This window comes from Hemicordylus capensis, chromosome 4, assembly GCF_027244095.1.
Source record: "Hemicordylus capensis ecotype Gifberg chromosome 4, rHemCap1.1.pri, whole genome shotgun sequence".
Taxonomy (NCBI): domain Eukaryota; kingdom Metazoa; phylum Chordata; class Lepidosauria; order Squamata; family Cordylidae; genus Hemicordylus; species Hemicordylus capensis.
This window is the reverse complement of record NC_069660.1, coordinates 171640422-171665298: the sequence shown is the minus strand read 5'-3', so window position 1 is coordinate 171665298 and position 24877 is coordinate 171640422. Positions and strand designations below refer to the sequence as shown.

The 24877-nt window shown below is 42.3% G+C and overlaps 1 protein-coding gene across 1 annotated transcript in view; it reads left to right on the top strand.

Moving 5' to 3' along the window:
• The first annotated feature begins 3215 nt into the window (after positions 1 to 3215).
• The window catches only part of LOC128323186 (protocadherin alpha-5-like), a 267377-nt gene continuing 245715 nt past the window's right edge, over positions 3216 to 24877 (top strand). Inside the window, exons 1-2 of the mRNA XM_053245905.1 lie at positions 3216 to 5709; positions 14045 to 16459. Coding sequence (XP_053101880.1) covers positions 3337 to 5709; positions 14045 to 16459 — 4788 coding nt within the window. The 5' untranslated portion in view covers positions 3216 to 3336. The remainder of the gene's footprint in view (positions 5710 to 14044; positions 16460 to 24877) is intronic.

Sequence of the window (24877 nt, the reverse complement as noted above, 5' to 3'; positions counted from 1 at the left end):
GCTGGAGAGCCTCCGTGGATCATAAGAATAGCATCAGTGTTTAGCAACGCTGTATGTCAGTCGTGATATTTCTCAGTTACTGAGATGAAGGTGATCCTCACCAAATTTGCAAATGACCCAGAACTAGGAGAGATAACTTAACCTTTCAGAAGACACACATAACATACCAAATTTCTTTGACTAAATGGAAAGCTGGGCTGAAATTAACAAAATGAAATTCAACAGATAAAAATGCAAGGTGTCTCTGCAAAAAGGGAAGAAGAAAAACCTGCAAATGCACCAGTATAGAATGAGGGATATCTAGCTTGGTAGTACTACATGTGAAAAGGATCTTGGGATTGCAGTCAGCCACAGACTTAACATGAGTCAGCAGTGTGATGCAGCTGCAAAAAAAGCTAATGCAATTTTAGGCTGCATGAATGGAATCAGAGGCTGACATCCAGACTAACATTGTGCATGCAGGAAAATATTTCATGTTGCAGCAGGGGAGGGGTAGATGTGCAGAGTCCTCTCTTTCCTCAGCAGCTGTCTATGCCTCCTGGAAATATTTTTTGTCCTATGCAGAAGCAAAAGGGCATTGTTGGCAGGTGGCGGCATATCTCAAATTGGATATTTAGCTTACTGCAGAATTAAAATGATATGACATTCTGAAGATATATACGAAAGGAGTAAAATGAAAAATACATACAAATGATTGAACAAATGGGAGATAATTTTTAAAAGTATTGCCTAAATTAAGACCCCACCTCCACATTTACAGTAATTACAGCACCAGTTTCCCACTGTCAGGGACATTCTTTCTCATTTCAATACTATTTTAATTTGTCAGTAATCTGTTATTGTCATCAGCCCTACTTTGAATTTAAATAATTGTATAAACCAAGCTATATTAAATGGCTTCTGTAGGTAATTGAATCCTGGATTTTCAAAACCTAGGGGAAACTAAAGGTTGCATTTATTGCTTACTGAATAGCTGTGCTAGAAGTCAATTAGTGAGTGTTTTGCTGTTGAAAACAAAGAGATTTGTGATCCTAAAAGCAGGGATTCTTAACTTGGAGTTCCATGGGGTAGGTCCAGGTATTCAGAAGGAAATCTTTGTTACACTAAATTTAATTTGCTTCCTGGTGAGCCAGAATAAAGTTCCTGAAAATAACTATCCAGAGTACTTACTTTTTTCCTCTAATTTTTATTGGAGCCTTATGAAAATATATCAGTGGGTCCATGGGTAATATTTAAGGATTGTGTGTGTGTGTGTGTGTGTGTGTGTCTGTAAGTACAAAAAAGTTTAAAACCTCTGCAAAAAAGGAGAGTTCAGTAGCTATGTATCATATGATGCCATCAGTATCCATCAACATAAATGGGAGCTTTGTCATGAAGTGCATTGGTTTGTGTGTGGGCTGCATGGCAGTAAATCAATAATTTTAAAATAATCTTGACTGAGAAGACTAATGTGAGAAAGAACATTTGTCAAGTGTCACTGAGCAACTGAGGCACAGAATACATTGATGCAGGGTCTAGTAATTTTATTTGAACAATGATTTTCCTATTATTTACTGTTCAGATATATAAGCATGTTTTTGTACAAGACACATGATGTGAGAGTGTTCAAAGTAGAAATCACAAGGAAATATACTGAAGTTTGATAATGTATGGATAACATCAATTCATTATCATATCATGTGTGGAGAATATAAAATAAAAGTTAAACTGGGAGACAGAAAGCTCTGAATGAAGCTTCCATTTAAATAGTTGTGTTTATGCATCCTCTTGTTTGATTTGTCAGTATCCCTGTGGATAAATGGAAAAGTCAAGAAAGGTGAAGCAGATCACCAGGCAGCTATGAAGATTGCTGGGAGACACTGGGGGAGTCACTGCTTCTCAGCCTAAATCACCTCACAGGGTTGTTGTGAGCATAATAAAGGGGAAGGTCTCTGGAGGAAAGATGGGATAAAGATCTCATCAATAAATGTAATCTCTAAGGGCAAAGAGCTCTTCAGTTTCAGATTCTTAGGTTGTTCAGTTCAGCAAAGGAAAAGAGCACCCTATTCTCAAAAAGTCCTTCTAAAGAATATTAATAAGAATATATTTCAAAACCACTCCAAACAATGACAGAATTGAGCACAAAAAAGGAGTTATTTTTCTTGATAAAATGGATGTACTGAAACTTGTGGTTGGTTGGTCGCCAAGAGTCGACACTGACTCTACAGCACACTTTACCTTTACATCTGAAGCACCAGTATGACACATTATCTTTGAACTATAGTACATTATACTTTGGGGCACATAGCTATTTCGCTATATGAATTATTTAGTTGGAGATGATTCTTTTGGATTGTAGTTTCACATTATTTTTATTTTCCTTTGGGTTTTCTAAAACACACATTTATCCTAATCTTACCATAATACGTGGCTGCCCACCTCCCCACTCATTCTGTGCCTGACGTCTGCTATGGTGTAGCACATATCCTCTGGCATTATCCTTCAGTGATGCCACAGCAGAGGAAGCTGGATAAAGAACAAGCCTTGCCCAACCCTGCTGACCCGCAGACCAATCCAGGAGCAGAGCAGGTAACAATGTCTGGGACAGAAGCTAAGGACTTCTCCTCCTGCCACATTTCTTCCTACAGAAAGCTGACCTGATGGCAGCTAGAATTGTCATAGGAGAAACAGATGTCAAGATTCTGGCTGCCTTGACCTCAGTATTGGGGCAAAGAACAAGAAGCCCTTCCTGGAAGCCCTTCCAGATAATGTTTGGGACAGGAGGATGGGGCTATTCCTGCCCCACTGTTCTTCCACTGACATTGTACTTTGCATAGGGAAAACTCTATGTTGATTAAATATTGAATATGGCCAGGAAACTCATCAGGCCAAGAATAATTTGAAGAATTGGGTGTTTCTAGATAGAAAGATAATCTAAGGGAGCAAAGAAATTTGCTGAGCGCAAGGATTACATAAGACATTCAAAACTATCTTGTTTAAGACATTTAGGTTAATTTTCAAGGAACTCTATTGAAAATAATATCAACAAGCTGTGTATGAATTCCAGAATACAATTATTAAATATGTCTTAGAAACAGGGGACATTTAAAAAAAAAGGGAAGGAGAATTAGTATGGCATTCATACCTATTGTCACAAGATGTCGCTACCCACTAAAAATCAAATTCCTCATTTGAGACAAAGATCAGAGCCCCTCCCAGCTGTACTGCGAGAAAAGAGACAGCGAGATGACAGAAAGAATACTGCAGCATAAGAATTGGCTGTTCCTCAGCATTTAATGCCACAACCCAAGAGAGTGGATTTAATTTTTAGAAACAGGAATACAACCTACCATTGCTATGGTTGTTTTGCTCCGATGCTGCCTGGTGAGGAGGCGGCAGCTGCTGCAGCTGGTCTTTCTCTGCATGGCTTCAGAGGTGGGGAGTGGCCAGCTCCATTATTCAGTGCCTGAGGAATCCCAGCATGGCACCTTTGTGGGCCGCATCGCCCAGGACCTGGGGCTGGAGGTGGATGAGCTGATGCCTCGGATGTTCCGGATGGAGTCCCAAGGCCACGGCAACTACTTAGAGGTAAATGTGCAGAATGGGATCTTGTTTGTGAATTCCCGGATAGACAGGGAGGAGCTGTGTGCCAAAAGCCCTTTGTGCTCCATTCACTTGGAGGTGATTGTAGACAAGCCTCTAAGAGTCTTCCATGTAGAGGTGGAGATCAAGGACATAAATGACAATGCTCCAGCATTCCCACAAAAGGAACAAAATGTCTTTGTTTCAGAACTGAGAACGCCAGGCTCATTTTTCCCACTGGAGGGAGCCTCTGATGCAGATATCGGTCCAAACTCTCGCCTCAGCTATACGCTCAGCCCCAGTGAATACTTTTCTCTAGATGTTCAGAGGAAAAATGATGAAAGCCAGTCATTAGGACTCCTTTTAAAGACCCCTCTAGACAGAGAGGTCAAGGCTGTGCATCGTTTGCTGCTCACAGCCATTGACGGGGGGAAGCCAGAACTTAGTGGCACAGCACAGCTGGTGATTTCTGTGCTTGATGAAAACGACAATGCACCTGCCTTTAATCAATCTGTTTACAAAGTCCAAATGACAGAGGATGTTCCGAGTGGGACATTAGTGATTAGACTGAATGCCACAGATTTGGATGAAGCAGTCAATAAGGAAATTACATATTCATTTCAGAACCGTGTGCCTGTTAAATTAAAGAACATATTCACCTTAGATTCCATAACAGGGGAAATAAGAACAAAAGAAAAACTTGACTTTGAAGAAAATCATCAATATGAGATTCTGGTACAAGCTAGTGATAAAGGAAGCAACCCAATGACGGGATATTGTAGTGTTGTGATTGATGTGCTGGATGTCAATGACAATGCCCCTGAGATGCTACTGAAGTCTCTGTCAGTGCCAGTCCCAGAGGACTCCCCACCTGGAACGGTGGTGGCCCTGCTCAGTGTCTCAGATAGGGACTCTGGGGCCAATGGGCAAATGAGTTGCTCCCTGCATCCTCCTGGGCTTCCTTTCAAGCTGGTGTCTACCTTCAAGAATTACTACTCTCTGGTTGTGGCTGAACCTCTGGATCGGGAGCAGGTGGCAGAATACAAGGTGGTTGTAACAGCCCAGGATCAAGGGGCTCCATCACTGTCAACAACCAGTAGCTTGGTGGTACCCATCAGTGATGTGAATGACAATGCGCCCACATTTCCACAGTCCTCCTACACAGTCTTTGTGAAAGAGAATAACCCTCCGGGTGCTCACATCTTCACTGTTTCAGCTTCAGATCCGGATGTGGCTGAGAATGGCCTGGTCAGCTACTGGCTGGATGAGAAGCTCTGGCCGCTGTCCAGCTACATCTCAGTGCACTCGGAGAGTGGGAAGCTCTATGCCCTGCAGCCCTTGGACTATGAGGAGATGAAGCTGCTGGAGTTCCAAGTGAGAGCCAAGGATGCTGGGCTGCCCTCCTTATGTGGCAATGTGACAGTGCAAGTCTTTGTGGTGGATGAGAATGACAATGCCCCTGCAGTGTCTGGGCCTTCAGAAGAGGCCCCTGTCCTGCTGGTGATCCCTGTGATGGCAGGACATCTTGTGGGGAAGATCCGTGCCCTGGATGCTGACTCAGGCTACAATGCATGGCTGCGCTATGAACTACCTGAGGCGACCAATGGTCCATGGAGGGTGGGGCTGTACAGTGGTGAGATCAGCACCACACGTGTCCTTGATGAAGGAGAGAGCAGTGGTAGGAGCCAGAATCTGCTGGTTTTAGTGAAGGATCATGGCAAGCCAGCACTCTCAGCCACTGCCACACTAAGTGTGTCCTTGGTGCCAAATGCTCAGGCCAGTAAAACTGACACCCACCTTTCTAGAACAGGAGGGGGCCAAAAGCCTTTGGTGGACAATGTCAATGTCTATTTGATCATCGCCATCTGCTCTGTGTCCAGCTTGTTCCTGCTGGTGATCATAGTTTACATGGCCCTGAGATGCCAGAGCCAGGCAAAAGAAGCCATGACTTATGGTCCTGGCACGGCCACATTGGTGTGTGCCAGCGAAGTGGGCAGCTGGTCGTATTCGAATCGTCACAGCCATATCCTGGCAGGAGTAAGTGGTGAGCCTGGTATCAAAAGCGACCTCATGGTTTTCAGCCCCAACATTCCTCCTCCTCCTGGCAGTGAGAAACAGGAACAAATACTTTGTGACACATCAGTACAGGTGAGTTGCACATTGTGAGGAACAGTTTGGTTTTTTCTTTATAGAGCATCTTTTTTCTGAGACAAGCATTTTTCCATATGAATAAAATAACATTAGGACAATAATAAAGAAGGTTAAAAGCAATGACAATAAAATAAAATAAAATCCCCAAGTGATGGTTGGACTATTGGCTAAGGGAAAGGTCAAAGCAGAACAGTCTGGGTTTTTTAAAATCATACATTACTGCAGTCATGGTACATTAAACCTCTGTTACTTAGAATGGCTCTTGTGACAGGCAAGGACTTTTCAGTGTCAAAGTATGTTGCCAGTGTATGACATACACTGTATGGCAATCATACAAATGTATGTATGGCTGCTGCAAACCCTTATACTTCTTTTCATTCCTTCTCTCCACAACTGGTGCACAGGTTTAATTGTCAAAACAATTAAAAAGATGTACATATTTTATTATGATATGCAATAACAATAATTGTAGCTCACAATTATTCTATTAGATAGGTTTATATCCGCTAGATTGCCCTGCCCATGGCTATTTGCGCATGGAAAAGTTTTTTAGCTTTTAAAATAACCTTTAATTTGAACCTAATAATGAGTGTGGATTTTAATCTGACAACATTTTTGTTTAATTTAATTAATTTTATTACTTTTTTTGTATCTAATTGTTGTGAGCCGCCCCGAGCAGTAGTGCACTGGAAGGGTGGAGTATAAATATTTTAAACAAATGAATAATAATAATGGAAGGAAACTCCTGTTGGTGCAAATGGCAGCCATATCTGGGGGAACTGCAGCACAGGGATTTGGTCCAACCCTCCCTCCATGCTGTCATCTTGAGCATATCCCTGCAGTAGCAATTGATGCAAGAGCATCTTACTAAGCCCAACAGGGCTAATGACACATTCAACTTCATATGGAGCTTGGCCTGAGCTTCAGCAGAGATAAGATGAGCATCTGATTTTCAATGCCCATCTGTATCTAGCTGCACATCTGGATTATGTGCACTTATACATCTCCCTTGCTGGGTTGGGGCACCCACATTTGTTGGAAGAGACTTGTATAATGTAAGTATTCTAGGTTAAGTATGGTATGGGTAAAGTTGACCAGCTTCCTTCTCTGAAGGCTATTACAGTTACCCACTGGTTATTATTAGCTTTAGCAGCCCCTGGTGGCGCAGTGGTAAGAGCCCCTGGTGGCGCAGAGCTAAGAGCCCCTGGTGGCGCAGTGGTAAAACTGCCGCCCTGTAACCAGAAGGTTACAAGTTCGATCCTGACCAGGGGCTCAAGGTTGACTCAGCCTTCCATCCTTCCGAGGTCGGTAAAATGAGTACCCAGAATGTTGGGGGGCAATATGCTAAATCATTGTAAACCGCTTAGAGAGCTTCGGCTATAGAGCGGTATATAAATGTAAGTGCTATTGCTATTGCTATTGCTGTACATGATCTGGGCTGAAGCTGAACTGCACCACTTCAGACTGCTGGTAAGGACTGAGTGTTCTGAATGCTCCCACTAGTAAATACAAACTGTTGATGAATGTCTTCCTCAGACTCTTCAGCAATGGAAAGGAGGGGGTTTAGCCAGCACTCAATTCCTCCTCCTCCTCCTGCTCCTCCTGCTGATCTTGCTTCCTTTGGCCATCTTCCCCCCCACTCAAGAGGCTGTCCATCTACTGCCTTGCTTGCCTCCTCCTCAGCCTCTGCCTCCCACTGCCTTAATATCCCTTCCCTCCACCTGAAGCTGTCACAAGAGCCCACTTGGTTCCTGCTCTCTCAGAAGAGTCCTAACCTTTGCTCATTACAGCCCATCCATGGCAACCTGCCATGACAACCTGCCTTGCTTGGCAAGGTATGTGCTGCTGCTTTGATGTGATTTTTGGTTTTATCAGTGTGTAGCCAGCTGCAAGGCCTGCAGGCTCCTTTGCTGCAGCTGCCAGGAGCATAACCAGGGGTGAGTGGGTGCCATCCCTAACTGGAGTCTTGATTGGGGCCCCCCAAGTAAACAGTACGTGTCTGAAAGACGGTTCTAGTCTAGCCATTTCTTTCACATGTTCCCTTGCAATGTACAGGAGTTTCTTTTTTTCACACTAGGGGGCATTTGCACTTTGATCTCCATTCAGCAGCAGATCCTACATTTGAGGCCACTTATATAAATATTTTAATTAGTCATATTTGTTTTACCAATTTTTATAGGAGACAAACATACTTCCAGTTATATTAGTCAGTAATAGTTGCTGCCCCGTAGCCAGATATGGAGTCATGCTGAGTGGCAAGAGAGATCGCATGGAGGTGGAGCAAGATGACAAGATGTCCTCTTCTAGCTCACTGGACAGAGGGAGAAAGAGAGGGCAGCTGGCAATGGCTACTGCTGTGTCTCCTTGCCACCATTTTCAGTCCTCCATGGTAATTATAAGTGATGTCATTGAGAGCCATATTTCTAAGCTCAGAAATACAAGTCTTGGGCTCATAATGCTTGCCTGAAATATGAATATCATTACTCCTGAATTCTTCTCTGGCTTTGATTTTAATCTGAACCAGGTAAGGATTCCCCTCCTGTCCAGGCAGCAGCAAACCCCTCCCACCCACTCATCCAATCAACCAGGCCTCTTCCCCTCATCCCTCCAATGATTCTCAAACTTCCTCTCTACTTACCTCCTATTTTACTAACTGGATTGTTGCTCCAACAGTGCTGCCTCTGCTGGGGGTGGGGGTGGGGGATCCAAGGGATCTTTTGGAGGAAACGTATGTAGGTAAATGGGTGGGAGAGATTGGGTTTGTGGGCTCATAGGGGTGCAGGCTGCTCAAACTGAATTCAGATTGGCTCAGAAATAAGTGGAGCTATTTCCCAGTTTTCTGGAGAAGTGATTCCACTTATTTCAGAGCAAATGTGATGAGAGCTGAAGACACCTCACCGATCACTAGTATTTGCGGAGATGTCTAATTTAATCTAGCTTCTCTAAAGATAAAATTATTGCTAATGTTTCAGACTTGCCCATATTCACCGTATATTAGATACCTTCCTATAGCTATTACACTTTGCATTTTCTGAATTAAGAGGGGCAGTAATTGACACAACAACATCATCCAAAGACAACTTAATTTTGTGGCTTTTTTGTACAGTACTATTTCCCCGTATTGCTTTGTCTCCCTAAACTTCTATGACAAAAAGTACTATACACACTGTAAATATTATAGGAAATAGTGGAAACCTTTACAAGTGCTTCTCTGTAGACAAACAAGCTCTGAATAATTTCTGCTAATCAGCATCCTGGCACTTGGTAACTGTTCATCATTCTATACGTTTGATTAAATGTTTTATCCCGCACAAATTCTTCCAAGAGATTTTTTTCTAAAAATGGACATTCTAATCTATCAATGGCTTTCTGAGCAATAAGGGACTTCAAAATTGTCAGCACTGGTTCTTATTTTTTATTTACAATAATAATATTATAATCATCAAACAAGCAACCACCTTTAATAAAACAAGTCTCATCAGAATCAATATAAGGCTAGAAAAAGCTACAAATAATTATTTATGGATGCCATGATCTGACAGTTTGCACTACGAAGTGAAATAGCTCTGCACAAATCTGAGGAATTAAGATCTTCACCTGGCTGGTATAAAGCCATCAGTTTTGCTTTATTCCAAGTATTTCAGAATCATTTGTAAATTTATTACCAGCTTCACTGGGCACAGGTGAGATAATTAATGATGTTTTAATCTGTAGACAGGCAAGATAATTGGTTTTCTTTCTTTTTTAATTTTTTGTACTATTCTTCTGGTAATCCTTGTAAATCAAGGGATTTAGTAATTCTCAAAGGATAATAGTATGTTTTATCTGTTGCTTGGGCAGTTTAGAATGTTTAACATTCTAACTGAATTGCTTGAGGGATGTTGAAATATTCAGCAATTTCTTTTAGGATGGTATTTCTGGTGTATGTAGGCCTCTGTAACAGAAGGTGTAGTATTTCGACTGTTGTATGGAAATAGCTATTACAGCTGTCCCAGTTACTACTGAATCTAGCAAATCACTAAGTAACTGAGGCTATTCTCACATGCAGCCTAACTCAAGCTAGGGATGTCCGGCCTGGGATAGGCAGTGCATGAGAACTGCCGGCCCGATCCCGGCGGGGGGGCAGCACTGTCTAGCCTGGCTTTTTAGCCTGGCTCCTAGTCAGGGTTAAGGGAGTGAGTGCTCCCTTAAGCCAGGCTTCCTGATCATTCCATGGCTCATCTGCGGGGGGGGGGGGGGAGATAGGATTCACTCAGCCTTCCCCCAACCCACCCACTCCCCCATCCACCTGGTCTTGTGAATAGCCCCACTGTCATTTCAAAAATAAAGTTTTGCATTGACAGTGACCAACTGTTGTTTTGCTAGTTCCATACCTGCAGTTTACTAGGATTATTTCCAAATTCAGAAAATATTTCTCTTGCAAAATTCACTTTCTCTTTTATCTTATGTATGCTAACAAAATCTAGCTTCTTCCTGGCCATTTGTCACAAATTATTGTCTATTCAAATTCAGGTTTAGTGGGGGAGGCATTTAGCAAGACACCCTCCTGTTCTCCCTCATCTGGCTCCTCCTTCTCCATCCTAGGGAGGGAGAGGACAGGTAAAAGTGTGGCTACAATTGCTTCTCCTTGCCACCATTTAGCCACATGGGCTGGTGAAAAAGGAAAAATATTTGTTAGATAATGGAATTGATTCATTGGACAAAATATATCATTAAGCTTCTTTTCAATTTTAATCTATATTATTTATTAAAATATCGATGCTGTAAATATATATTTAATGACTGTAATTAAAAAAACCCACTCAAGTTAGTAAAGTCTTTGGTAGTGCATATTAAAGGCTTGAATCTGAGTTTATTGCAATGGAGAAATAATTATCGTGTTATAACACTAAAGTAAATATAAAGGCTTTAGATCAAGTGGTATCTAATCATGCTAAGCACTCAGAATTTTTAAAGCATAGAGATGAAGAATTGGATTATTGTATAAAGATTAATGGTATTCTGTAATGTACAGAAGGACAAATTTTGAATTAACTTGATGCAGAATGGTAGCTTTCCTAGTTAGGAACTGATTTTCAGGAATATCTTGGAACTCAATAGGCACAAAAGATGCATGTTTAGGGATATTAGTAACATTGCAATAATGATAAATAGGACTGGTTCTCACAACCCACTTTCTATGTAAAGTGGAGGAGCTCCCAGCCACGATTCTGGAGCTGTACATACTTTCAAAAATTGATTGTGTGGATGGCAGAAATGTCAGGCAGTGGACTGGGAAGAGATCATGTGCGTGAAGCGCATCAGGCAATGTGGGAAGTCAATATCGTTAATCTGGAATTTGATCTAGGATGGAGGAGGTCCGTTATCCTTCCTGCCCGACCAGGATTGTTTCTCACACATGTTCATGTCCTGGTCCTCCTCTGACATTTCACCTCCCACATGATCCATTTTTAGGAGCTTATATGGCTTCGGAATCACAGTTGGGAGTTTCTCCACCTTACATTTGAGAAGAGCCCATAGAAAAGATAACTTGACAGCACCCTGAGAATGCTTAAGAGGTCTCAAAAGCGATCACCTGAGCATAAGAGTTCAGATAATGATGGACTTATCAAACATACAGGTAGATTGTACCAAAAGAGGAACTTACTCAGATAGAAATATTAACATTTGTGCCCATGAAATAACAGTCTGAGCAAAAGTATTAATATATGTTACTAAGTTATTCTGGCAGTACTCTTGCATACCTCCAATCTGCATACCTCCAATTTGTTCCAATGAACTGTGTATTAAGGATATATGGCTACTTGTATGGTTTCCCTTGCAGAGTGAATAGTGAGTTTTGACTTTTACCCTGTAAAGCCCTAAATCAGTTGGGACCAATTTGCCAAAAGATCTGTTGTTTCGCTTATGAGCCTGCCTGTATTCTGAAACCATCTGGAGAGAGTTTCATGCATGTTTCTTTGCCTTTTGATGCATATTTAGCGGTAAAATGAGGGAAAGCCTTCTCTGTTGTAGCCCCCCCCCCCCCCCACTATGAAACTCCCTCCCATGGGAGTTCGCTGGCATTCCGTTGCAGGCATTTTGGTGCTTCCTGTTCTGACAGGCTTCCTCGATGATATCTGACCAGCTGATCTGTTTCTATTGATGTGTGTTTTATTTCTTGCTTCATCTTTGATTCATGTTTTATCTTTGTGGCATATTTTATTGTATAGTGCCTTGGAATATTCTTGTGATTTGCTTGGGGTACTCTAAGGAAAAAGTAGGATATCACTTTTTGTGGGGGTGGTAATCTTGAGTGGAAAAATGGTCCCAGGTGAAAAGCTTGAGCAGCCCTTCTGCTACTGCTGGGCCTCTGCTCAAGTGTGGAGCTTCCACAGCTATGTTTGCTGGTTTTTTTGTTTTTAACTGTTGGGAAAAATTATACTCACTTATTCTGGATTTCCTCACATACAAAACAGGCAACTCAGAAATTACACTGAGTCAATAATCATTTGGTGATTCATTTGGTGTCAGTAAGAAAGTGAGTCATTTGGTGTCAGTAAGAAAGATAACACCGAACTGCATATTGATAATTTGTAATAAATACAGAAAGAACCAAACATTTTTCCTTTATCATCAGGCATTCAAGATATGTCTTTTGCTTTTGAAGACTCCAGTTGACTAAACAATAATGGTTTTAGGCAAAAATATTTATTAAATATATCAAAAATAAGGTTCAGATTGAATTAATAGATCTAACGGATTCTCAGAAACTAAAAAATGTGTATAAAACAAAAGTTTTATTATTTATAAGAGCTAAATATCTGAGGCAATATTTTAGCTGTTATCGAAAAGACAAAAAAGGTGTGCTGGTGGTCATGGGCAAATCAAAATGCTTCCATCTGAAAGCATTCTTTCAGACACTATGTTGTATGAGTATACAGATGTCAGTACACTTGTACAGGTTTCTGTGTGAATGACCATATTAATTGTAAAAGTGAACCTGGGTACAGAACACTCCAACATAGGAAGTGTACTGCTGTACCAATGTTCAACATAATGTCTGAATAGCTGTACCTGTGAACAGATCTGTACCTATGTACACTATACATTTGTTGAACAAGTGTTGAATATAATGTGTGAACAGGGCTTTTGTGTGTGCTTCATCACATTTACAATTTGAGCTGGACAACTGGCTTGTAACATTAACACATCAGTGATTTGCTAACTCTTCATGTGAATGGGTCAGTTCATGTGGTACAGTAAGTGTGTTTACCCATTACAATGTTTTGTATTTAGTGGAAATATGAGTGCATAAATGAATACTGGAATAAAACTATACTTTCTGCAAAGGAAGATCATAGGCTTAGGTTGCAATCCACTAACATTACAGCAGTTTACCAATGACACCTTTTCCATCACCACTAGAGGAAGCTGAGGTGCATAACCTGGGGTCTGGGCATATCCCTGCACATTTCTGCAATTTATATCAGGATAGCTGCTTAATCCCCATTATTTACTTATTATATTATCATTACATTTTCCTTCAAGGCTCTTATGACAGCATGCAGTCTCCTCAAAGCAACCCTGTGAAGTAGGTTAGATTGAGAGATAGCCCACCGTCACCCAGTGAACTTCATGGCTGAGTGGAGATTTGAAGCCAGGACTTCTTAATCCTCATCTGATACTCTAACCACTACCCCATGCTGGCATTTAAGGTGATGATTTCCCCCCAAGTACTCCTATATTCATGAATGGCAATCTATATTATCAAATAAAATAATGACTGCACAGAAACCTTTTTAGAAGCAATTATGTTTCCTTGGTACAACATCCTCTTTCAAAAGACTAGCTGATCAGAAGACATCATTAAGAAAAATAATGGATAAAATAAAGAATTTGAAAGTCATCAGTTTGGGAGGAGCATTGGTGTTCTTTTAACACATTAGTGTTCTCTTTCTATTATTAAGAAAGCTATTTAATGAACAGATACACAGAAATAATTTTAAAAACTAAAACTGAAAATCTAGAGGAAAATTCATTATTTGTACAACGTATAAAGACAGACTGAAATTCTCTGTTTGTATGAAGAATATTAACAAGCACATGAAATGACTCCCCCTAAAAAAACCCTATGCCAAACATTCAAGCAGCAAGTAGAGTCAAGGTTTTGTCTGCACTTAACACAGTCAGTCACACGGTGTCGCAATTGCCTAAATAATCTTCTTGGAAACCTCAAAAGACAATGCTCCACCTTTAAAAGAGCATTTGGAAAAAATGTCGGAAGACATCCGGATGCGATGACAAGACCCAGAGAGATTTCTGTCAGACTCTCTGGCATGCCCAGCATTAGCTGCATTTGAAACAAATATTCGAATCTCATCTCTCTATGGTTATTATGTGGATAGTCTCCTTGAGAAGGAGGCTGCTGCTGCAGCTGGCTCTGCTCCACACAGCCTGGCAGGTGGGGAGTGGCCAGCTCCATTACTCTGTGCCTGAGGAATCCCAGCATGGCACCTTCGTGGGTCGCATAGCTCAGGATCTGGGACTGGAGGTGAGTGAACTGGTGCCTCGACTGTTCCGGATGGAATCCCAAGGCCGTGGGGAATATTTCAGGGTAAATTTGCAGAATGGGATTTTGTTTGTTAATACCCGGATAGACAGGGAGGAGTTGTGTGGCAAGAGCCCTTTGTGCTCTATTCATCTGGAGGTGATTGTGGATAAACCCCTGAAGGTCTTCCATGTGGAAGTGGAGATTGCCGACATAAATGACAATGCTCCTGCATTCTCTGTTGCTGAGCAAACGTTGGTTATTGCAGAATCAAGACTGCCACATTCTCCTTTCCCACTGGAGAGTGCTTCTGATGCAGATATTGGCACCAATGCTTTGTTAACCTATGCAATCAACCCAAATGATTATTTCAGGCTGAGTGTAGTAACCAGTGAAGACCAGAGTAAATCTGCTGGGCTTGAATTAAAGAAACCGCTGGATAGAGAAGACATCTCTGTACATCATTTATTACTTACGGCTACAGATGGGGGCAAACCAGAACTCACTGGCACAGTCCAGCTGGTGATAAATGTGCTGGATGTAAATGACAATGCTCCATTATTCAATCAATCTGTTTACAAAGTCAGGTTGCCAGAGAATACAGCTAATGGGACACTTATAATTGCACTCAATGCCACAGACTTGGATGAAGGCATTTTTAAAGACGTTGCTTATTCTTTTAGCAACCTTGTTTCTTCTAAAGTTAAACATTTCTTCCAAATAAATGAGCACACTGGTGAAATCAAGGTTACAGGGCCACTGGATTACGAAGACATTAATTTGTGGGAAATTCAGGTTGTGGCAGAAGATAAAGGGAATCCTCCTTTAGCTGGACGCTGTAAAGTTGTGATAGAAATTCAAGACATGAACGACAATGCCCCCGAGTTGTTGCTGAAGTCCTTGTCAGTTCCAGTACGGGAGGACTCCCCGCTTGGGACAATGGTGGCCCTGATCAGTGTGTCAGACAGAGACTCTGGAGCCAATGGGCAAGTGAGCTGCTCACTGTGGCCTGCTGAACTTCCCTTCAAGCTGGTATCCAACTTCAAGCATTACTATTCACTGGTGCTGGAGGCACCCCTTGATCGGGAGCAGGTGGCTGAATATGTGCTAGTAGTGATGGCTCGAGATGAAGGAACTCCATCACTATCAGCTAGTAGCAGCCTGGTGGTGCCCATTGCGGATGTGAATGATAATGCACCCACTTTCACACAGCCCACCTATACTATCTTTGTGAAGGAGAACAACCCACCTGGTGCTCACATCTTCACTGTGTCTGCCTCAGACCCGGATGTGGCTGAGAATGGCCTGGTCAGCTACTGGCTGGATGAGAAGCTCTGGCCGCTGTCCAGCTACATCTCGGTGCATTCGGAGAGTGGGAAGCTCTATGCCCTGCAGTCCTTGGACTATGAGGAGATGAAGCTGCTGGAGTTCCAAGTGACCGCCAAGGATGCTGGGCTGCCCTCCTTGTGTGGCAATGTGACAGTGCAAGTCTTTGTGGTGGATGAAAATGACAATGCCCCTGCAGTGTCTGGTCCTGCAGAAGATACTCCTGCCCTGCTGGTGGTCCCTGTTGCAGCTGGGCATCTTGTGGGCAAGGTCCGTGCTGTGGATGCTGACTCAGGCTACAATGCATGGCTGCGCTATGAGCTGCATGAGACAAACAACAACAGCCCCTGGCGAGTAGGGCTTTACAGTGGTGAGATCAGCACCACACTTGCCCTGGAAGGGCCAGAGTATGGTGTTAGCCAGAGCCTGTTGGTGCTGGTGAAGGACCATGGCAAGCCTGTGTTGTCAGCCACAGCCACCTTGAGTGTGTCATTAGTGGCGAGTGCCCAGACTGTTCAGGCTGATGACCGCCTTTCCCGGATGGGAAGTAGCCCAAAGCCCCTGGCGGACAATGCCAATGTCTACTTGATCATCGCCATCTGCTCGGTGTCCAGCTTATTCTTGCTAGTGATCATAGTATACATGGCTCTGCGATGCCAATGCCAGGCAAAGGAGGCGATGACGTATGGTCCTGGAACTGCCACACTGGTGTGTGCCAGCGAAGTGGGCAGCTGGTCATATTCCAATCGCCACAGCCACATCCTGGCAGGTGTGGCTGGGGAAGCTGGTGGCAAGAGTGACCTCATGGTTTTCAGTCCCAATGTCCCTGTCTTTGCAGTGAATGGGGAAGCAGGAAATGCAAAGGAGCTGGTTCCCAATTCATCTGGAGAGGTGAGTTCCCATTTGGTTGATCTGCAGGAAGACTATTGCAGAGCTAGTGGTGGAAGAGGTTCTACTATTTTTATTTGATATATTAAGGGGCTGCCCAAATCACATCATTGGCTGACTGTAGAAGTTCCTGTAACGGACCTATTCAGGATATGCAAGTTCTAGGAGGGCAGAAGAACTGCTGCCCAATCTTAGTATCTGTGCAATGCTGTGCTGATGAATATAAATATATTTAAAACTATAAATAGAACTTCAATTAACTGATATCTGGTAGTACATTTATTACCAATACTTATTCTGGAAGGTTTACCCTGGGATCCAAAGGAATATACCTACACTTAGTTTCCTGCAGATTTTACAAGTGCTGCAGTGTTTTGCACTACTTTATTCTACAGGCATAGAGGAAATATTTTGTAGCAATTACACATACAACTAATTTCTACCACATGTGTTTCATTTCAAAAGTCTGAACTGAGGGCTTGTAATTGATCAGCTTTTGTTTTGTTTTTATTGTAACATTGTATTTAATTTATTGGTAGGCATTTGCTAGCTTCCTTCCTAACAAGGACATCACTAGTTTTCAAGGGCTGTGATCTTAAACTGGGACAGGGAGTCATTTTATTAATTTATTTATATCTCTGTGAACTGCTTTGGGAACTTTTGTTGAAAAGTGGTATATAAATATTTGTTGTATTCGTGGAGAAGCTCTCTGCAGCACGGACTTGTCTTCCTGGTGCATCCACACCGCCTTAGTCAGGATGTCAGCCACTTTGAACAAAAATATGATTTAATATTAGTTGTGGCATACCTTCAAAACAAATTTCCAGATATTCTTATTGTGTAACTGTGTGCAGTTCCTCATGGCAGAAGTGTAGCTGGCATGAAAATGCCCCTTTCCCAGCCATTGCTTTACACAATCTTCTGACTTAATTTGTAATGTAGGGCCAACCAAGCCCATGAACAAGGGCAATCTCATTGGCTGACATACTGTGCAAGCATATGTCAGCCTAGTAACAATGTGTTTGTGCAATGTGTAGTGTGCAAGGGTAAGACCATTGGAAATAAAGGGCTTGCTCTTGAGCAATGAAACGTGTGCAACTTATGCTAATTACACAGATGCAGCATTACTAGGCTGATGTACTCTTGCGCAGTTTGTCAGTCCCTTGCCATCATATTATTATTTAGGTTGTGCAATAACTGAAAACCCACACTGAATGAGACTTCTGCTCCAGAGCAGAGTTATTTGACTATCTTAAAAACCTTTGATTAGCCGAGTAACTGGAAATGACAGGCAAGGTGAAAGTCTATTATATCTTTCTTCCACTGTGTTCATGGCATTGTATATATTATTTTTATATATGCTTATTTATCATCATCATCTATATATTTAATTTACTTCGCTGGCATGCATGCCCAGGATTTGGTGGTGGAACTCTCGTGAGAGTTCCTGGCATTGGGCGAGAGTTCGGGGCCAAAAAAAATGGTGGAAGATGGTGGTGGCGGGCTGCAAAACGGCCTGAGTAGGCGGCCTCGGCTGGCTGCTGGGAGGTGGCTGTGGGACGACCTGGCCTGGCCAGGCCATCCCAGGTAAGGGGGAGGAGGCGGAGGCGGTGGTGGCGGCAAAGCCCGGCCCGGCCTCCGGGGATGGGAGGGCAGGGCAGGCCATCCCAAGTAAAGGGGAGGCGGTGGCAGCAGCAAAGCCCGGCCTGGCCACCGGGGGCAGGAGGAGGTGGCCAGATGACAGGACAGGCCGTCCTGGGTAAGGGGGAGGTGGCGGCGGTGGCAAAGCCTGCCATGGCCGCCGGGGGTGGTAGGCGGTGGTGGGATGGCCAGTGAGACGAAAAAGTGGCGGGGAAGTAGTGAAGAGACTGGAAAGGGGGTGAGTGGGAAAGAGAGAGTGGGGTGGGAGTGGGGCTGGAGGGGGGTGGGAGGGAGGGGGGCAAGAGAGTGGGGCAGGAGGGAGGGAGGGGGAGGGAGAGTGGGGCTGGCCCCAAATAGCACACAGATGCTCTGTGCAGGTCTGCTAATAATAATAATAATAATAATAATAATAATAATAATAATAATAATGTGCAATTCCAAAACAACTTGAAGAGCACCTCAACACCATAGGGGCCACAGAAATCACCATCAGCCAATTACAAAAAGCAACTTTACTGGGAACAGCCTATATTTTGCGACGATATCTATAATAACCAACAACATTGATAATAAAATTCAGCCATCCCAGGTCCTTGGGAAGGACTCGATGTCTGGATAAAACAAACCAGTCAATAACACCTGTCTGACTGTGTAAACAAGAAATAATAATAATTTTTATTCAGCCAGATCCCAGGGCATCCTTAGATCATTTCATGCTTACATGAAGCTCTTGCATGCACCAGAATGCAGCCATTCAATGTTGGGGGCAGAGGGGTTGTCAGTTCATATATATTTTAAAAACAATTCCATTGTCTTTGTCAGAAATCATGGCAACAGAATTTGGATTTAAGCAGTGTTTGGTCATGTTGGTGGTATATCCTCCAGGCAGGCCTAACACAAAAAGTTGGAAACTAAATACTCTTTCAATTCAAATTAAAGAAGTGCACCAAAAATAATGAATAACCTGGAAGAGATCCACTTCAACACTTCACCCAGTATAATTTGGTGTACAGTTTGGGATTCAAGTAAAGCATTCAGAAGAGGAATTACCATAAATATCACAGAGTGCAGGAAATACAAAGAAATAGAAGAGATCAACACCTTCAAAAGATGAGAGAACTGGAAATAGCACATGAAGATAACAAATCTGGGTGTACTGGATTAATCTAATAATTCTAACAGTCAGTTGAATCTGATGAAAACTTACAAAGCAGCAAAAATACTAATGTTTTCATAAACAAAATTATTCAAGAAAGCCAATAAGGTTGTAAGGTAATAAGGTTGTATGGGTCCAGGCTGGCAGGTATGAACCCCCATGTCATTGCCTGGCTTTGTTCTAGCACCCAGATCTGATGCTTCTACAGAGGCCTGGAGAGGAGAGAGCATCAGGACACACAGCAGCCATATTGGGGACAAGGGACCAAGAGACATGTGTGGCTCTTGAAACAAAGCAGGGGTGGTATTTTCAGTCCCAGGAATGCAGGGCTGGCCATGCCTCTCTCTTTAGGAGAGTTGGGGCTCCCAAAAGAAACCCCCAGCTGGAATGAAAGAAGGGAGGGAGGGAGGGAGGGAGGGGGCAACTCTCTCTATTAAAAACAGTGCAGACAAGGAATTTGTCATTGTCCCAGAGAAGGTAGCAATAATCCATTGTAAAAGGAGTGAAAGAAATATATGTAATATATCAATTAATGCAACAACACAACAACAAATATTTATATACCACTTTTCAACAAAAGTTTCCAAAGTGGTTTACAGAGAGAGAGAGAGAGAGAGAGAGAGAAATAAATAAATAAATAAATAAATAAGATGGATCGCTGTCCCCAAAGGGCTCACAAGCTTAAAAGAAACATAAGATAACCAGCAACAGTCACTGTATTGTGCTGTATTGTGCTGGGGGTGGATAGGGCCAGTTACTCTCCCCCTGCTAAATAAAGAGAATCACCACTTTTAAAAGGTGCCTCTTAGCCATGTTAGCAGGGGAGTTATAGCTCTTCTGGACCTTTTTTGCCTGGTGTAGACCATGATGTTTGAGTCATTCTTTGAGGATGTGTCACTGCATGACCAAACCAAACAGGTGAATAAGGAAAACATTGATTCCTCTGGTACTTAGAAAGGAACTAATGGTTTTATGACCAGTGAAGAGTTCATAGAATAAGTTGTGAAGTTTTATAAGAATCAATATAGATTAGAGAAGATATTGCTGGGCAGTCAGGGTCTGGAACATCAGTGGCAATGTTTATTTAATTTATTTGGGTGTGTGTGTGTGTGTGTGTGGCGGGGTGGGGGGGATCACCTGGCTGTCAGTCCAATTGGACCAGAATCAGATTGTGGTCCAAAATAAGCAGAAGTCATATTTCAAAGTGGCAAATGAGGATCAGGAGGGGCAGAAGTTGGTGCATAGTCAAAACCAGGCAGGGGTCAAGATCTAAGGCAGCAATCAGGAAAAAGGAGCAAGAGTGTAGTCAGGCAATATCTCATACAAGAGACTAGTTGCTTGAACTGAAGAAAAAGCTCAGGAATTAGAATTGGTATTTTCTAATACAAATAAGTAAAATAAAATTCCATTATTTTCCTAAGTATATTCTGGTGTGAAAAGTAGTGCATCCCACTGATTTAAGTGGAAGGATTTTGTGTGTGTATATATGTATATGTATATAATATGGAGAGGATGCTTATCTTGCAGAGGGCGGCCCCATCGGCCCAATAGGTCCAAGGCTCCAAAACCTAGCTACACCTCTGCAGGGGAGCAGCGGCAGGAGGGGGGCCATGCCTTATTCTTCTGGTTGTGTGGCTTCCCAAGGCATCTGGTGGGCCACTGTTGAAAACAGGATGCTGGACTAGATAGGTCTTAGTGTTGGATATCCAGCTCCAGATGACATCGATCTTTTGCACTGATAACCCTAATGACCACTAGGGTCATTGGGAGTAGACATAGTCAGGGTCTCCTTCACTATCCTGTTATCTCTGCCTCTATGACCGCTTTATTGATAAAATATACTCAGGAACTTCCTGGGAGTGACCTCCTCCTCCTCCTCCTCCTCCTCCTCCTTCTTCTTCCCAGAATGCTTCTATAGCTTTCTCTCTGACCACCATGTAGCTAGCAGCTAGGTATAGGTCTTTCCTATCATTATGTGCTTCTAAATAAACTAGATTAGTTTAACCTTAAATGAATCTCCGTGCTTATAATTTACAAGCAGTTGCCCCTGAGACCTTCTGCTGTAGTGGGAGTGAGTTATCTCCTGAAATACTCTGCTATATATATTGAAGTAGCCTGCCCATAAGCCCTTACAGGCCTGGGCACCCCAGGCTCAAACTTCAAATATTACTTATCTCCAACAGGGTTATGGGCCCAATTCCTAACAGAGTTTTTGGGACTCAGTCTCAGGATAGATAAAGGAACAGCTACAGTAACAAAGAAACAGCATGGATTCCAGTCAGAGTAGCCTCAGCATTCCCAAGTTGAATGGATCAAACTAGAGTGGCTGGTCATTTCAGAAGAAATCCTATTTGATGAGCCAAGGACTCAACAATGTTCTGGAAGGACAGAGATCTGGTCAGGAAGGAGAAGATGCAAAGAGACTTTGGGATTCTCAAAACAAGAAAATTCTTGGAATCCTTGGAATGCATGTAAGTCCAAAATTAAATACCATTTTATGGGAGTAGAATTGGCCAGTGAAGTTTGGAAAAGACTGGATGAGCTTTATAACCACAAGAGCCCCAGTGATACAGTTTTTCTTATTCAAAGGCTCTCCAACTTAAAGCTAAATGGGAGCCAAAATCCCTCTGAACACATGACAAATCTAGGATCTGGCAAAACAGATTAAAGATTTGCGCACAGACCTCAGTGAGGCTGCAATTGTAGTATTCATTTTAAACTCATTGCCTGAAAATTATCAAACCATAAAAACAACAATTGAAGAATCAGATGCAACTATAAACTTTAAATATATCTCTGAGTGCTTGGCTGAACATTTCCATAGAAAGCAAGAAATGGCTTCTTCTGCCCCTGCAGATCATGTTACAGCATTTCACTCAGGCAGAACAAACAAAAGATGCTTTCAGTGTAAAGGCGAATACCATTTATATGCTAATTGCCCTTCAAAGCACAAGAGAGCTGCTGCTAGGAGAGGTAAGACAAATCAGAGACAAAGAAGGTTAAGATTCTTGATGCTACAAACCATCAGAATTCCATACCGGGAGGAGATTCTTATAAACAGAACTATCAAAAGGGCAGACCCAAGCCTAAAAGTTATAATACCATGATTGAAACCAATAAGCATGCATTTTGCATAGACTCTGGAGCCACAGAAAATCTTTTCATAAAATTAGACTGTTTACAGGATTATAAAGTTCCGATTTTCTTTGCAGCTGGAAAATGGGTCTCTGCTGAGGGGAGAGGTGTTGCAACGTGCATTGTAAGCTACCAGATAATGATGTGTAGCTGTTACTATTGAGAATTCATTGTTTGTGCCATCATTGGAGAATAATTTGATCTCTGTGAAATATGGAATTGAAATATGGGTTGTGTTCATAGCCAAGCATTGTTATATTACGAATGGGAATGATTTGATTAGGGCTGCAACTCTAAGAGAGAGTGGATTGTTTGAACTGGAATCTATTAATGAAAGAGCAAGTCTAACAACAGGGTGCAATCACAAGCCATGTGACCTACATGACGCCATGCTCATTGTGAAATTAGAGTGATTCATCATCTTGAGGGTGGGGGGAATTAAAGACTTTAAAGTACAGCCATGCAGAGATGACGATTTGGTACCGTTCTAATTGCTATAGTGATATTGTTTGTTCACCTGATATTTGTTTTTTGCTATTGCAACCTTTGTAATTTCTGGCTTTACTTTTGGTCAATGACTGTAAATAAATAAACTAAACTAAACTAAGCCATGCAAAGGAGCTGCATCCAGATGTGACGCATTTCTGCTAAAACTGTGAAGCCAACCTTTTATAAGAGAGAGGAAGAGAAAGAGTCACAGCACCCCCTAGAGTTGATTCATAGTGATGTCTGTGGTCTGTTGGAACAGTGCTCAGGTGGCAATCACTACATACTCACATTTATTGATGATTTTTCAAGATTTGCTTATGTTTATACTCTGAGAGAGAAGAGCCAAGTGCTTGAGAAGTTTGAAGAATATGTTGCACTGGTCACTAACAAATTTGGAAGAAATCTTCAAAGACAAAGGCCAGTCAATGGAGGCAAGTACATGTCAAATGACATGAAAACATACCTGAAGAACATGAGACTACACCCCCATACACACCAGAACTGAATGGTGTGGCAGAGAGGAAAAATAGCTCTTTACTAGAAATGGCCAGATCCATGATGAAGGTTTTGAGGAGAAGCAGTGTTGAGTGCCAACTATTTGCAAAACAGATTGCCAACCAAAGCAGTAGAAAGTACACTATTTGAACTATTGTTTGGGTACATGCCTAGCCTAAACCATATCAGAGTATTTGGGTGTGATGTATATGCATATGTACCAAAAGTGAAGTGCCAGAAACTGAGCCAACGTTCCAGATGAAAGAGGAACAGGTGAGCAGAACTTCATACACCTCATACTGGCTAGTGAACCCCAACCAGAACCAGATTCAGAAGGGGCTGCACAGCCTGAGCCAGAGCTGAGGCACTCACAGAAGCTCAACAAAGGGGTCCTACCCCAAAGACTCTCACTCATGACCAGAAGTGAAGAGTTACAGGAAGGAACCCTGCAAATAGCAAGATGCTGAAAATATGCCAACCCATGAAGCTGAGAAATGGAGGAAAGCTGCAGAATAAGAAATTGATTTTCTGCACAAGAACAAGACATGGACACTTGTGGAACTACCTGCTGGAAGAAAGACTGTAGGATGCAAATGAGTCTTTAAATTCAAACAAGATGCAGAAGGGGATGGACAGCACTACAAGGCAAGGCAAGTAGCCAAAGGATATTCCCAAATATATGGTGAAGATTATGATGAGACATTTGCACCAGACATGAAACACAATTCCATCAGGACACTACTAAGCATAGCAGCAGACAGAAAGACACACACTGGCCACTTAGACATTTTATCTGGTCAATTACTGTAATAAAGATCCCATTCCATTCCATTGCACTTGGGCATAAAGACTGACTTCCTACCTGGAGAAATTGAGGAAGACATCTACATGCAGCAACCACCAGGCTTTGAAGTATCTGGAAAAGAAAGTGAAAACTTCAAAAACACATCTATGGCTTAAAGCAAGTTGCTAGACCATGGAATGAAAAGCTGAACCAACTGCTGCTCAAGAAGGGGTTCACGCAAGGACAAGTTGATCCCTGCCTATACTCCAGATTCAGAGACAATAAATGGACTTACATCCTGACTTACGTTGATGACCAGATTATCTGTTATGTAGAGCACCTGAACAAGGAAAAAGAGGTAAAGGAACTTGGAAGCATTTCATACTACCTCTGCATTAAAATAGAAAGAGAGAAGGTTGAGAGAGGTTACCTTCTCAACCAGAAACAGAAAATAAAGGATCTTCTAGAATGCCTGGGACTGACAGATGCCAATGAAGTCAGTACACCAATGGATACAAATTTTGGAGCTTTACCAACTAACAACCAATACAGAAAAGCAATTGGCAAGCTTCTTTATATAGCCTCAGTGACAAGGCCAGATATTGCTGCAGTTGTGGGAGTCCTAAGCAGACAAGTAAGTGCCCCAACCAAGAATGACTGGACCACAGTCAAAAGGCTGGTAAGATACCTGAAGGCTACTGCACACTACATTAGCTACATA